We start from the raw sequence: 15,307 nt of genomic DNA, 5'->3' as shown, positions 1-15,307 counted from the left end.
GGATACGGGAATAGATGTGACCAGGGAAGGGCAGCAGTGCATTCGGTTGTTGTGTTTGAAAAAATAACTAATTAAGCTATCCGGTTGTCAAACTTTGATTATTAATAATAAATTGAGGAGGAAAGCGATTAAGAAACTTTAAAAAAGGTTGCTGCATCAAGTTGACATTACAACTAGTCACCACCCTACAAACAAGACAGCCGTGCCAGAAAAACGGCTATAGTATTTCAGAAAAAATATATGGTAGAATATTTTCCCGTGGGATGAAAACTTGGTATAATAGATGAATTATCAGAATTATGACGAAATGGGGACATAACGAAAGCGATTTCAATTGCTTCCAAAGAACTAGAATAAACCCATTGCACTCGTGTATAAATGAAATCTAAGATAAGACGAACAAAAAAACTATTTCATTCAGGACTTGCAAAATATAGAAACCTTTTTCAACGAATCTAGTGAAGCAACATGTAATCAAAATGAGTTGTACAATCAGAATCTGTGAAAGGAATATGATTTCCCAAAATAATAATGAAAGTTACTAATATCTCATTAAAAACTAGGCCACTATATGATGATTCCATCAACTTCCAGTGACATAGAATACAACTTTCAATCTCAGATATAATCTGAGAATTTCAAGCATGAGTGTGACTTAAGTGACAGCAGCATCCCATTTTTTGCCTGCTTTCAGGTAAAAATAGTATAATCTAGCTTCCTCCCCAGTTTCAGAAAACAACAATGCCTTCAACTTTGCCTCGTTCTTGGCATCTTCAATCAAGACAAATAACAGCAACCCGTACACACGAGGCATTCTTTGTGAAAAGGATGTCAGTAACATTGAAGAGTATCCTGATCGTATGGAATTTTTAGACAAATCTTTCACCAGGCATTTAAACATTGAGCCCTAGAAGAAATGCTCAACAAAGTTTAAAAATAATAGTCCTGCATGAACTGCAGCCAAGTCTACTGGATCTTGTGACAATAACAATACAAAGTACATACAAATTTCGTACCCAAATGGGTAAAACTCCACCAGCTTTATATTTCCCCTTACCATTATCTCCTTTACAGAATTGTGCATGAACATCTGTTCTTCTTTGGAGAATTCGATTGCTGCTTCTCTGCAAAATATATTAATGAAAGCACTATTTAAGCTTCAAAAGTTAACAACATACAAAAAATATCAAACAAACATTCACAAGCACATGCATTAGACAAATGCCAGTTATTTCTTATAAATTGGGTGAAAATAGTAGTCTGGAGAAAAAGAGTGGTTAGCCAATGAAAAATTAAGAACATAAATAATGTTTTCTATTAGTATTTTATTAAAAAATGAAAGTGCTATAGAATAACTCGCAGGCAGTGGCTTTAGTAACTAGTTACTCAAACAGAAAAATCATTTTATATGTATGAAAAGTGACGTGTAGAAATGTGAAAGGAAATCATGATAAAATTTCAATAGGTCCTAGTTGCTGCAAATAAGTGCAATAAAAAAAAATGCACAAACCCGGCAGGCAAAAAGTTTTTGGAATGTCACTAACATAGAGTAAAGTAAAAGCCAGAAAAAATAGGTATTCTTTGTGTATTCGTTCTTCCCATTTACATCTACAGGATAATAATGGAACCATAAGGAATGGGTTTTACAACAGGAGAAGAACAAGCTCACACCAAATTCTTGACTTTCAGCACTACGACTATCTCCCAATTTTACTACACAAGTTTTTCCCCGATCTTTTATAGTGTTCAATCAAAATACCACAACAGTAATGCCTCTTTGAAAGAAGAGTAAGTATTTCTACCAATTTATCGGCCTAATCATTCATGGTATATTTATTTCCTTGCTTATAGCCATCAATAAAATCCAACCATCACTAAGATTAAAACAAAATTTTGGCAAATAGTTTTCGGGATGCTCATTTATAAGTATTCTTAGGACAAATTGTAGCTAATTTTCGAAGTTACAGTTGAAAAGGTGCAGCCTAAACGTTGAAAAATAGTCTCAGAATGGTGGTTTAAAAAATATATCTGAATGCAAAAAGATCTCTGATGCGCACAGCAGGGCCCAACGTGACACAGAGAACAACTAGCTAGCACTCTTTAGTGTTACGCAAACATGTAATGTAAAAGGAAACAAACAATTATAATTGGGTATTCATGAAAAACTAGCTGTAACCCTTTTTTGTTATGCAAACATGTAATGTAATAGGACACGATATATTATTATATATTCATGATGAAAGTGATTTAGATAGCTGAAAAGTGTTATTCTATTTATTAAGAACGTGAAATTAGAATAAATAATATCGGTATAAAATTCCACAGGGTAGAAAATGAGAATCAGGAACTAAGGATGAGAAGACCAGTAGGCCCTTGGGGGCAGACCTTACACTAGGTAGAAGATGTTGATCCTCAACTTAAAAAGTAAATGCTTGTCTTGAGAGGCCTCTGGGCCGGTAAATCCATAATATTCACTGAGGTAACCTGTATTGTTAACCCAAACAAAACAAAATAACATGCAATTAAATCAAGCTACTTTATCTAGCTGGAATGAGAACTATAGCCACCGTCTCTTCTAGATTTTAAATAAAAATATATCTACAATTACAAGTTACAATACAATCCAGGCTCAGTTCCATAACAGTCAACTATTCATTTTTCTTCTAAAGTTTCCGTCCATCTTCTTCTTGTACATTCATGCTCTCACACGGGCTTGGTCTCTGATGCAGAGTCAACAGTATAGGCACCACTCGGCATGGAACTCAGAGCTTGGCCAGTTTTATGTAGAAGCACTGTTGACCAATCATCAACCTAGGAACCACCAATCTGCCAGTCAGTCTCTGTCCTGTGTCATTCTAGGGGATATAATCTACATCATAGATGGCACAAGGTTGTGAATGCCAATCAACATGGAGTTGATCTGCATGATCCCATCTACACAACCAAGACTAGCGTGTAAGTAGATTAGATTGTGCTCGGATCATAAAAATTGAGTCAAGAAGTTCCTAAAATTTGCAGCAAATAGCCTAATCATAATATTGCCTAATCTTGGGCCTGTTAAGGGACCTAAGTGGGTGAATCTAGTATCTGCAACCTCTAAAGATATGATTTGGGAAAGACCAGCTGATGGATGTTTCAAAATAAACTTTGATGGTGCTACCAAAGGCAACCTGGGAAAATTTGGCGCAGGTGTAATTGTTCATGATTGCACTAGAAACACTTTGGCTTTTGAAACAAATTAGCTAATAGAAGGAAAAAACAATACTGCGGAACCTAATGTGGCCTTGCAAGCTATAGAGATTGGAAAGATGATGAAGATTGAAAAGCTAAATTTGGAAGTTGACTCCCTAATTATGCTGCAGGCTATAGTGGATAGGACTTCGGCAGCTTGGGATCTACACAATTCTATTCTGGCAATTGTGGAGGAATTGAATAAGTTTGAAGACTTTAAGTTTTGTTCTACGAAGCGGATTCCTTATCAAAATGGACCCAACCTTTTGAAACACTTCATGGATTTAGATTGGAATATCTTCGTGATCTTCCTATAGATATATAACCCACTGAGAAAGCCAACAGTGTTGGGGTCTCTGTGTCACCAATGAAGAATATGGAAGATCTTCATGATATTCCTATAGATGGAGACATACCCCACTGAGAATGCAAATAGAGTTGGCATCTTTGATTGAATTTTAGCATTTTGAAAGTAGGTCTCTGTCGCACCAATGGAGAATAAGGTGTATGTTACTGTGATGATCTGTTCATGTAAATCATGCACCAGAACAGAAATGAGGAGTTCAATTTTGTTTTTGAAGGAAGCTCCTTTTAATTATGTCATGCAAAGTTCTTTTCTGATGCAGAATGGTATGACGTACGAGTGACAAGATTGCCTCAATACTTTAAAGATTGTTATGTGACGGCTGATGATGTGTCACAAAATGTAATGATTTTTTTGATTGGGAACAACAAATTGGCCCATTTCCATTTACACAGGTTGACAAACATTAATTGCAAGGCATAATGTCATTCATGTGTACAGGTTTAAATTGCCACAGACGGCTACAAAAGACAAAAACATTAAGGTTATTTTTGTTCTGCGCAGAGGTCACAGTAGTGTCAAAGCATGGAAGGTATCTTCAGTTTGTTTACGCACCACCAGCAACAAGGCTTTTTTGGCCCTGTCAAATTGCAGCACATGAAAAGAATGCTGAAAAGGAAGCATGAGGATGTGGCTGTGGTAGTATGAAAGTTATCGGGTCCACACTTCTTTGGAGGCCAAACACTGCTTCCGACTGAATATGGATATTGTCTCTTTAGTTTTGGTATGGGGTCTGGAGCTTGCAGAGAATGTGGACACCATTAAATGGGTAATGAGATCACTGGTGGAGGAAGACATGTTGATTGGGCTTGACTCAGCCTTCTAATTGGCAATGCCTGGCCAGGGAATTGAAGACCCCGAAATAGCAAGGGAGGAGGTTATTGTTCCCTATGTGTGTTGGCCTGGGAGACTGGATAAGGACAAATTACAATACAAATGAAAATCCTCACTGCATGGAAGGGATTGAAACTGGCCCTTCATCAAGCGGAGTTTGAGGCAACTTTGATGAGGCAAAGGAGCAGGACCAACCAAGACTGCCAAAGAAGTGTCGAACAAAATGAGCAACTCGAGCAAAGAAGACAGAGACTGCTGAGGTGGAAGGATAATAAGGCTTGCTTTCTGTCTTTTTGATGGTCCTGGCATAATCTTTTTGAAATAGAAGGGCAATGTAATGTCTTTTGTGGTGATTTCCTGCAGTCTGTTAAGGGTCACGTAGTACAGTAAACTGCACTGAAAGGGGTGATGCCAGAAGTGCCTTCAAAACTTGGTTTTTTGGTAATGTCACGGTTAAGGGAATGGGGTCCTCTATCTGGATATGTAATGGCTATGTAGAGAAGTGGCTATGGGCAGTAAGAATCTGTCAATATTTTGTTTAGAGGGAGTAGGAATTGCAGTGTAAGGGTTTAATGTAAATGATGGATTTACTCATATGGAGACAGTAGAAACAGCCTGCAATTATCTTTAATATCAATAAAAATCAATATGATTACCTACCAAAAAACAAAAAACACTTGCCTAATCTCAACTACTTTGAATAGATCAAAATGTATCACGGAAGATGTGCAGTGATCTCAATAATTTAATCATTTGACACTACTTGCAAGTGTTAATGGTTGAAACAAAAAAGTTGTTAAGTTGTGGCAAACCCTAGCAAAGGTGGAAAGAATGGCTCTAGGAGTTCCACTGAATACTAGGCGAAAAATCAAGTACAAAGGCATTGTCCCCATCTTTGTACGTTATTGTTTGAAGAAAACAGCACAAATGCTTACAATCTTTTCTTCTGGTGTGGGGCTTTGAATCACTCTTTCGTGTTTTTATGGGTGCAGCTAGACCTAATCACCAACCCTTATGACATGGGCAATGTCCAATGTCCACCGTGCCTTTTTTTGTTTTTATTTTTTTTCCCTGTAGTAGAATCTGCTAGACCTGCCTACGAACCTGGTGAATGTGCTGCTGGAAAAGTCATTGCCTTAATCATCTTTCTTATCTTGCGTGCATTACTAGGAGCTTCTGTACATGTGACTAGGTGCTTGTAAACATAGAGTGGACCAACCAAGCACCAAATAACATATCTCAAATAGATTGTACCCCATAGAACCTAAGCTACCAGAACTGTTCAGGCTCAGGTCCAGGTACAGGAACAGGATATAGAGGTTTGCTTTGTCATTTTATATGAACCCTTCAGAGGTTCAGATTCCAACCTAAAGAGATGTGGAGTCTTCAATTAGATGTAGAAACTAAGTCTGCAGTTGCTTATAGTTGGACCACATAGCATAATCATCATATTGCTCAAACTTGACAACTTACAATATATGATGTATTCCATGGCAACAGTGCATATCAGTGATCTCGATGATTTGATCTTTCTCATTGTTTGTAGATGTTCAAGAAATAAATCAGAGACATGTTAAGTTGCTGCAAACTCTAGTAAATGTCTAAATTATGGCTCATCAGACTCAAATTTGAATACTAGGTGGGGGCACCAGTATGGAAATTCAATTTCAAGGGCGTCACGTTAAGGCACCAAATAAGGTGGGAATTTCAAATACTAAAAATTTTGTTAAGGTGTGAAAAGTTGAAAATATCAACTATGAACATCCCTATCTGTAAAGATAGTTCTTTTAATGTGACCCTTTAAGTAGACTTTCATTGATAGTTTACTGCTAACCAAGATACATGCAATGTATGCCATTCCACACTTTGTATTCATTTTATCATGCTAAAGTTTGCTAAACCTGCTACTATATTTCGTTAAATAAATTGCAGGAATGTTTCTGCCTTAACCATTACCCTCTCATGTGCACACCTTGTAGGAGATGTCTGAAATAGATAATGCCCCATAGAATCAAGGTACTAATACAGGTTCAAAGTTGGGTTCATGTACAAGTGTGGATATGAGACAAGGGTTTGAGGATTTGCCATTTTATTTGGACCCTAGCTACCGTATGGCTTGATATATCCCATGGTAACATGGAGATGCATCTTCCGCCCCCTGAGACACATCTCAGAGACGGTAATGCATCTTCAGTACCATAGACATCACCAGAAATGTCTCAATGCACGGATTTCTTTTGGCCTTGGTCACCAAGGTCTCCTGCCCAAAAAAGATTGTCTCCGGCCAGAAGACTTAGGAAAAGCATGTTAATGCAAATAAATAAAATAATTCATGCTGATAATTTGGATGATACAAAAATCCATGCAGAGTTGTACTGATCAGATCTACTGACAGTGTAAACTTTCTGAGAGAAACCTAAACAATTGTATGAGTCATTTCTTGTCACTGTAATGGTCCAAAAACAAATTGCCTTTACTATTTACTGTTCCCGTATGACGGATTTACTGTTCTTGTTTTTGAAGTTTAATGTCATGTTAAATTCTGGAAATTATTAAACTAGTTTTTTTTAAATGGCATCCCAGGGCAACCCCATCTCCTATTTTTGAAAATCAGCAGTGCCAACTTGGCTTTACTGGATGCTGCCTCTATGAAGTCTCTTTACAGCTATAGCCACATGTTAATTGGCATAGAATATATAATCTTACAAGTAAAATGTCTGAATGAAGAAGCAGAAGAATCGTGGCACTGATAAGTATATAAAGCAATTTGAATTTTGAAATTATACAACATGATCATGATGTCTTGGAGCTGATTATGCCCATATTTAAGCAATGACATGCTGTCAATGCCATGTTCCATGTCATGTAAAGTGTGGCTTGTTATTTATAACTTTAGAAGGTATAATTCAAATGTCTTGATTGAAATAGTCAAAAAACAGAATAAAATTGTATTAACAATACTGAAATAAATAGAGTTTTACAAACGCCAAAGAATGAACAAAAATCAAACTCTTAGCTATAATTCTCAAAGCTTGCTATTGAATATTTGCATATAATACACTGGCCAATAGCTTTGGTTTGTACTGTATACATAATCGCAGTGAAGAAACCTGTGGGACATAGAGGACCAGAATGTTTTTTATAGGTATAAAGAATCATGGAATAAAGACAACGGTAATTGGAAGTTGAGACTCCATATCTTCAAGACATTGAAATATAAGAGCTATCGCAATGGTACAATACAAAGGTAGTCTTCTTTGAGAAGTGATCACTGCCACAATAACATGATCAGGTTGTCTCTGTTGGGTGGGTTGCACAATGGATGATATTTGAGCTATCGTTGCATCCTGCTGTGAGTCTGTCACTGGTAGATTAGAAGTAAAAATATTCTACAAACAATTAAGGTAACACTGCTTGCGCTGATTAAAGATACTTTTAACTCTTGCAAGAGCTTCAAGCACTCAACAGCATTTTACTCCAATGGAAAGCATGATGCACTGCAGTCAACTTGTAAACACTATATCTCATCCCCATTAATGAGATTCTGCAAATGTTGATGACATAGAGAGGTCCTATGGCAAGCAACTTTGTCCTCGAAACATTTATTGTGAATTGCTTCACAATGTTGGCTGAAGCTAACAAAATGATGTATGTAAGTGCCATTGCTGCAAGATTGATCTCTAAAGTTCAGTTTACCATCAACCATAATGAAAAATGTGTCATTTTGTTCATCAATATCTAGTTCACTTAGGGTTTTCAAAGTGTACTGAGGAGTTGTGACAAATATTGTCTGATAGCAAGCACAACTTTACTTTTGTGTTCAGCATTGCAGGTTTTTATTGAAACAGTGCTAAAAGATTTTGTCAAGCATAGCATTTGTTTCATTAAAGTAATAATAAGACTCTTGGAATTTGCAACATTACCTAGATGGTATTGAAATTTATCAGTTGTGATGTTCTGTAGAGCCCCAAATGAATCTTTTTCTTCTCTTGTTTCTGATAGTGATAACTAAATAACCACTTTCAGTGTCTGATTCGGTGCTGTTTTCTTTGTGCTGCCTTACAAAGTTTGCCTGCCTTCCTTGGCATAGGCTTCATCATAAATTTATCTTCAAAACATAGTAGTTGTAGTTGTCTCCAATAACGTTAATAATGACGATCATAATTTAGTGGGTGCATGCTTTAAAATTGCTAAAGTAAATTAAGACCTTATTTTGCTCGGTTTTAAAAAATGTCAGTTTTGCAACCATGTTGTGGAGTTTTTGGTGCAGTACAAAACAGTATGACCATGCCCTTGGGAGTTATTGCTTCTTGAAGTCCACGTCATCATAGTATCTGACAAGGAAAAATTGGTTACTAAGAGCTGCCTGGAACTAACCTTAAGTTATTATTAGTTGAGCTTCATGTACATGCACCCAGCAATAAATATTCTTATTATTAACATAACATTGCCAACAAAATCAACAAAGCTTCTAGACTACAGCCATTTGATAACATTCAAATCAAAGAGTATACAGAGGGATAGTTGACAGGATAGTTGAGGGCTTGTATGTTGGCTTCGTTCAGCAGATGTTGTCATTGCCACAAAGATGCTTCTAAACAAACCAGCTATAACAATTATAGCATCATGTTTCCAATCTCACTCCAAGATCCATCATAGGGATAGAAATATTCTGTAAGATCTTGTAGATGTCTAATCATAGTTACACCACCTCGGGGGGCAAAATGGGAGGCAAGTTTCCAGGAAGGGGGGACAGAGGGACCTTAATTTGGGGACGGTGGCAAGGGATGGGGGGGGTGTATATACTATACATATGGTACTTACAATGCTGGTTATGAAAAGTTGTATTGCACAATATAAGATATAAATCTGTAAAAGAGTAAATACTTGAGCATTGCATTGAATTGGAACAGCGAACATTAAACATAAATAGTTGAATCAACAAATAGTCAAGACCAGGACACCCCCCCATTCTCAGCGGAGGTGTTGGAATCTGGTGTCACTGCTGGGGACGGGGCACAGAGTACCCAATGCATCCCCGTCTCAAAGACATAGGGCAAAAAGGGCAGGGGACTCGTCTCTGTGTTACTGTGTATCTAATGTAGGAACACATCAATTACTTTAAATATAGATCCAATCAATTAATTAAGACATCCATTATTTTTAATCAAATCAATTAATTAATAAATTTAATAAATAATAATTACATGGGTTTGTGAATGACTCAATAAATTCCAATGGTGGTCTTCAGGACTCATATTGGGCATGCGGTGGAATAGTGGCTATCAGTGCAATCTATGCAGGACTGGATGTCAAACACATGGTCTCTTTAGGTTTCCTTTTTGTTTAAAGGGTTTTCTATTCTGATTTCCTCTTCTAAAAGACCTCTTGCTCAGGCAGCTAAATTCAAATCTTGGTCTTTAGCTTTTCAAAGGTAGCAACTGGGCTTTTCGAGGGCATCCTTCCCTTCAACAAGCATAAGATGATAGAGATCTATAGCCTCCCACTGGAATTCTAAGATCTAATATCTTAGCTTTGGTAGGAGCTTAGGAGGTTCGGCTGAAATAGATATTCGACAAGTGGAAAAACCTAATACATTTTATGCATGGCTGAGAAACATAAGAGAATCGGACCTGCCACTTCTGAAAAAAGCACTCATACCTGCCTTTTAATGCTTATACTTATATAAAAGATATGGATTATGAAGAGAGTGAATTCTATTGTTTTATTAATGTAAAGTGGGTCAATAAAATAAGGATTGTAAATCTAAGAAACTAATCTCTAAGAGAAACCTCTTAAAATGGGTATGTTATTAGAGCCAAAAGTCACTGAAGGCTGACCTAGTCGAGCCTCCTGAGTGGAAATATTTCTTACAGGAATCACATATATCTCCTCTCATAGGAACAAGAACGGCTCAGTGGTTTCAAATAATAGTCCTTAGTTCTCTGACAGTAAACATTCAGCAGCAGAAAATCCGAATGACTGCCTAGAGAGGAGCATCACTGAATGAGCTTTGAAGGAAAGGGGCATTTCCATTCTAAAAGTCCCATGTGGAAAAAAAGAAATAGAGACAAAATTGGAGTACGAAAAGATCTTAAATAAAAAAAGGCGAGTAGAAATTGAATAAGGTTCTCAAAGAAACTTTAGGGGGCAGGTCCTCCACCAGAACCATGAATGGACTTTCCTAGAATGTTATAGGAATCAATGCCCCTATAGAAAAGGTCAGTAACAGGTTAGCTTTTATTCTTCTAGAGGAAATGAAACATCCAGATGGGAATTTCAACTTTTTGCTCAAATCTTCTTTGAAAAGATGGCAATGTATTGCAGCACCAATGTCTCGCTTTTGGGGAAATTCTAGTTGAATTTGCTTCTCTTTTAAGTCTAATCAATTCAATCTGTCCAGTTTTAATTTTTATATATTAATCTTTCTGGGCCTAAAATTACTTTTCAGCAAAGGAAGCTGTGAGAAGAATCATCAGGTCAGCTGGTGATGGTCCAAGATAAGAATGCATTATCAGGGGATGATTTTAATCTGATAGCAAGTTCCATGGATAAGATGGATTCCCTATGAACTAACAATCAGGGATAGAATTTAAAGTTAACTTGAAGAGAGATTATCTCCTATACCTTAACCTTAGGAAATATCTTTCACTCGTAAGGGGAGGAAAAGATTAAATTATATAGCTTAAAGGCTGAAATAGATTTCCAGTTTTTCCAATGGCCACAGCAAGGATATTTTTCTGAAACTATTAAACAGTGATTTTAATATGATAGCAAGTTCAATGGATAAGGAGGGAATGGGACTCGCTTAGAACTACACAATTTGAGATAGTTTTTTAAGCTATAACCTATTTGGGAGAAAAAATGCCTCATACAACTTGTCCCTAAGGAGAGCTTTTTCAGTTGGACTGATAGAAGGAATGCATTATGTTATATCACTGAAAAGCTTGATAGATTTTTGGTTTATTCCAATGGCTACAGAAAGGGTGTATTTCTAAATCTGATATCCTTGTTAGGATTAAACCACGGACAGAAATAACAATTACATGAGGCCCCTACTATTCGTCTGCATGGCCCTACTATTCTAAAGGGGCCCCAAAGCCCCCTTTTTTCTAGAATTGCCCTTCCCTACCTCGCCGATCAAGATTCTATACGTAACATGCCAACTAAGCTAGGGTGGGGGGCTATAGCCCCCTCTTTTCTATTATTGTGGGTGGGAGGCTATAGACGGGTGGGAGGGCCCTGTAGTTGTTGGCCCAATGAATAGTAGGGGCCCCCTACCAATTGGATGTTCCTCTCAAATATCTGAGAATCTATTTGACTGCATTCCAATGCTCAATTCTGGGATGACGCATATACTTGTTAACGACTCCCACTGCATGTGCAATATCTGGCCTTGTACATACCATAGCATACATCAAGCTTCCTACAGCTGAAGCATAGGGTACCTTGGACATCTTATACTCCTCTTCTTGTGTCTTGGGACACATCTCCTTAGTCAACTTCAAATGACTAGGTAAAGGTGTGTTGACAAATTTAGCATTCTCCATAGAGAAACGTTGCAACACCTCCACATAGTCAGCCTAAGATAGCATCAATTTCCTGTTCTTCCAATCTCTACAAATCTTCATACCAAGGATTTGTTTTGCTGCCCCCAAATCCTTCATAGCAAATACATGTGCTAACTGGCGTTTTAGCCCATTAATCTGATCCATGTTATAGACCCAGCTACAAGCATATCATCAACATATAAACATAAAATAATGTAGCTATCATCATCCAACCTCTTAAAATAAACACAATGATCTAAATGACACCTACTATATCCATGCTCATGCATAAAACTGTCAAATTTCAGATACCATTGCTGAGGTGCTTGTTTCAAGCCATATAAACTTTTCTTCAATTTGCACACTAAGTTCTCTGTACCTTTGACCTCAAATCCCTATGGCTGAGCCATATATACCTCTTCATCCAAATCACCATGAAGCAAGGTTGTTTTAACATCAAGCTGCTCCAAATGCAAATCTTCAATAGCCACAATACTTAAAACAGTACGGATAGAAGTCATCTTAACAACAGGAGAAAATATCTTATCAAAATCAATGCCTTTTTTCTATGCAAATCCTTTTACAACTAACTTGGCTTTAAATCTTTTCTTACCTATGTCCTCTTCTTTTAACTTATAAACCCACTTATTCTATAAAGCCTTTTTGCTTGCAGGCAACTTGCATAAATCCAATGTCTTATTTTTCAGCAAAGAGTCCATTTTTTCTTTCATTGCAGACTTCCACTAAATCTTAGTATCCACCTGCATAGCTTCATCATAACATTCAGGTTCACCAGCATCAGTAAGTAAAATAGAATACAAAGAGGGAGAAAATCTTTCTAGAGGTCTAATTTGCCTTATTGGCCGTCAAACTTTCACTGACGTGTGTGGTATTTGTTGTTGCGGTAGTTGCACATCATGAGGAATGGCTAGAACATTATTTTTTAGAATATCCTCCTGTATTGCATAAAAATGTAATAAACAGAATAAACACTAAGCAACTAACATCTATTCCTACATGATTATGCAAACCTCAAAATATGCAAGAAAACATGTAAAGAAAGATGACGTGAAATAAAAATAGCTTAATCTACTAATGCAAACCTCATGAAATCACCAAGTGGATGATGATTTCATTGTTATTGGAATGTGGTTGCTCACAAATCCTGCAGCATAACAATGAGGTAGATGGTGCTTTTTCTTTGGAAATAAGAGGGCTCTCCTTTTATAGGAAAATGGATGCAACGGACTGCTGAGATTAAATGCAAGATGAAGGGCTAGGATCTCTCAAGATCGATGAGGTGTCCAAGAGGTGGAGGCCAAGTAGACTCCATGTGGATTAGGGTTTTGACCATTCAAAGGGGGAAATATGCTCACACGTGTGTGAGCAACCTTTGATGGTGACATGATCAAGAGGTGTGAGAAGCCATGTGTGAGACACCTTGATTATCATGCAAGAGGACAAGTGTGCAAGAGGTGTGAGAAGGCATGGTTTCTCACACATGTGTGAGACACCTTGACTCTCATGCAAGAGAACACATATGTAAGAGGCATGGAAGATATGAGGGGTGCGGGAAGTGTGAACATCCCTCACACATGTGTGAGCACACACTTAGGATTAAAAGGTGATTAGCAAAGTGGTTAGGAAAAGTAAGCGAGATTAAGGAAGTGGAAAGGTTTAGCAAGATGGGTTAGTTAGGATAGTGAGGTTAAGTGAGGATTAAAATTAGGAGCCATGTGCTCAAATAGGATTAAATTTAATATTTGATTTCAAGTGGGTTTAGCAAAGGATTAATTAAGTAAACAAAGTACTTAATTAAAGTGAATGGGTTAGGATTTAAATAAACCTTAGTTTATTTAAATCAAAGAACGGCTAGGATTTAAATAAACCTTAGTTTATTTAAATCAAGGTAAGGCAAATATAATTAAACAAATGCAAATTTATTTAATTAAAGGTAAGGTAATTAAATAAATAATAAATATTTATTTAATTGGTCAAGAAAAAGGGGATTTGGACAATTTTAGGTGTCTACACCTCCAGCACTACATAATCATCTTCTTTCTTCTCATGTTGTTGCAACAGATCTTTGTACAACACTTTCTCATTGAATATGACACTCCTGCTTCTTACAATTTTATGATTTTCAAAATCCCAAAGCTTATAACCAAATTCATTCATGTCATATCCAACAAATACAAATTTCTTTGACTTAGCTTCCAACTTGGTTTTATTTTCAAAATCTATATGAGCAAACACTTCACAACTGAAGGTTTTGAGAAAAGAATAACTCACCTTTTTACCAATCCATGCTTCCTCTAAAATACCACAGCCCAAAGGAGTAGAGGGACCTCTATTAATCAAATATACAACAATATTGACAGTCTCTGCCCACGTGTAAGAGCAACCCAGCCTGCAACCTCATGCTTCTTGCACTCTCCATTATAGTCCTATTCATGCATTCAGCCACTCCATTTTCTTGTGGAGTCCTTAGAACAATTTTCTATCTACGAAAACTATTAGTGGAGCAATAATCTTCAAATTCATGACTACAATACTCACCACCATTATCAGATCTGAAACATTTTAATTTCTTACTAGTCTCATTTTCAACCAAGCATTTCCATTTCTTAAAAGTTTGAAATACATCAGAATTCTATCTAAGGAAATAAACTCATACTCTTCTAGTTGCATCATCAATGAATGTAACATAATAATGAGAGCCACCAAGGGAAGATACCTGAGCTGGTCCCCATAGATCTGTATGCACAAGCTCTAATTTCTCCTTTTTATTTTCCTTCCCAGTCTTCACAAAACTCACTCTCTTTTGTTTTCCATACACACAACTTTCACAAAAATCCATATCAACACATTTCAAACTTGGTAAAACTTTTTTTGAATGACGTACTACTTTCGTACCTTTCTCACTCATGTGCCCAAGCCTGTTGTGCCATAGCGCTATATCAGAATCTACAATAGCTATTTGTTACTACAAGGGAACCTTTTGAAACCTTCTAGTTTTTATCATTAAAAGTAACTACACAACCCTCATCACCGAGTTGCCCTGCTGAAATTAAATTCCTACTCAGCCTTGGAACATGTATTACCTCATGTAATAGCCAATGATTCCCATTGTACAACTTAATCGTAATCTTTCCCTTTCCAACAATCTAACAAGGTTCATTATCCCCCAAATATACAAGCCCAAAATCCCCTTGGACATAATCAAAGAGATAACCTCTATGAGGTGTAGCATGAAATGAAGCAAGAGAATCTAAAACCCATGAATCGTCAACACTTTCTAAAGATAGAAGCAAAGCATCCTCTTCGG

The 15,307-nt window shown here is 36.9% G+C and overlaps 1 protein-coding gene across 1 annotated transcript in view; it reads right to left on the bottom strand.

The window, feature by feature from the left end:
• Positions 1 to 442: 442 nt before the first annotated feature.
• Positions 443 to 15,307, bottom strand: part of LOC149536692 (membrane-anchored ubiquitin-fold protein 3-like) — a 52,085-nt gene continuing 37,220 nt past the window's right edge. Inside the window, exon 3 of the mRNA XM_089803098.1 lies at positions 443 to 1,124. Within this exon, the coding sequence (XP_089659224.1) occupies positions 1,069 to 1,124 (56 nt within the window). The 3' untranslated portion in view covers positions 443 to 1,068. The remainder of the gene's footprint in view (positions 1,125 to 15,307) is intronic.

Source organism: Cupressus sempervirens, chromosome 10 (assembly GCF_028749045.1).
Source record: "Cupressus sempervirens isolate cs-2001-9-10 chromosome 10, ASM2874904v1, whole genome shotgun sequence".
NCBI lineage: Eukaryota > Viridiplantae > Streptophyta > Pinopsida > Cupressales > Cupressaceae > Cupressus > Cupressus sempervirens.
This window is presented reverse-complemented; position numbering and strand designations above follow the sequence as displayed.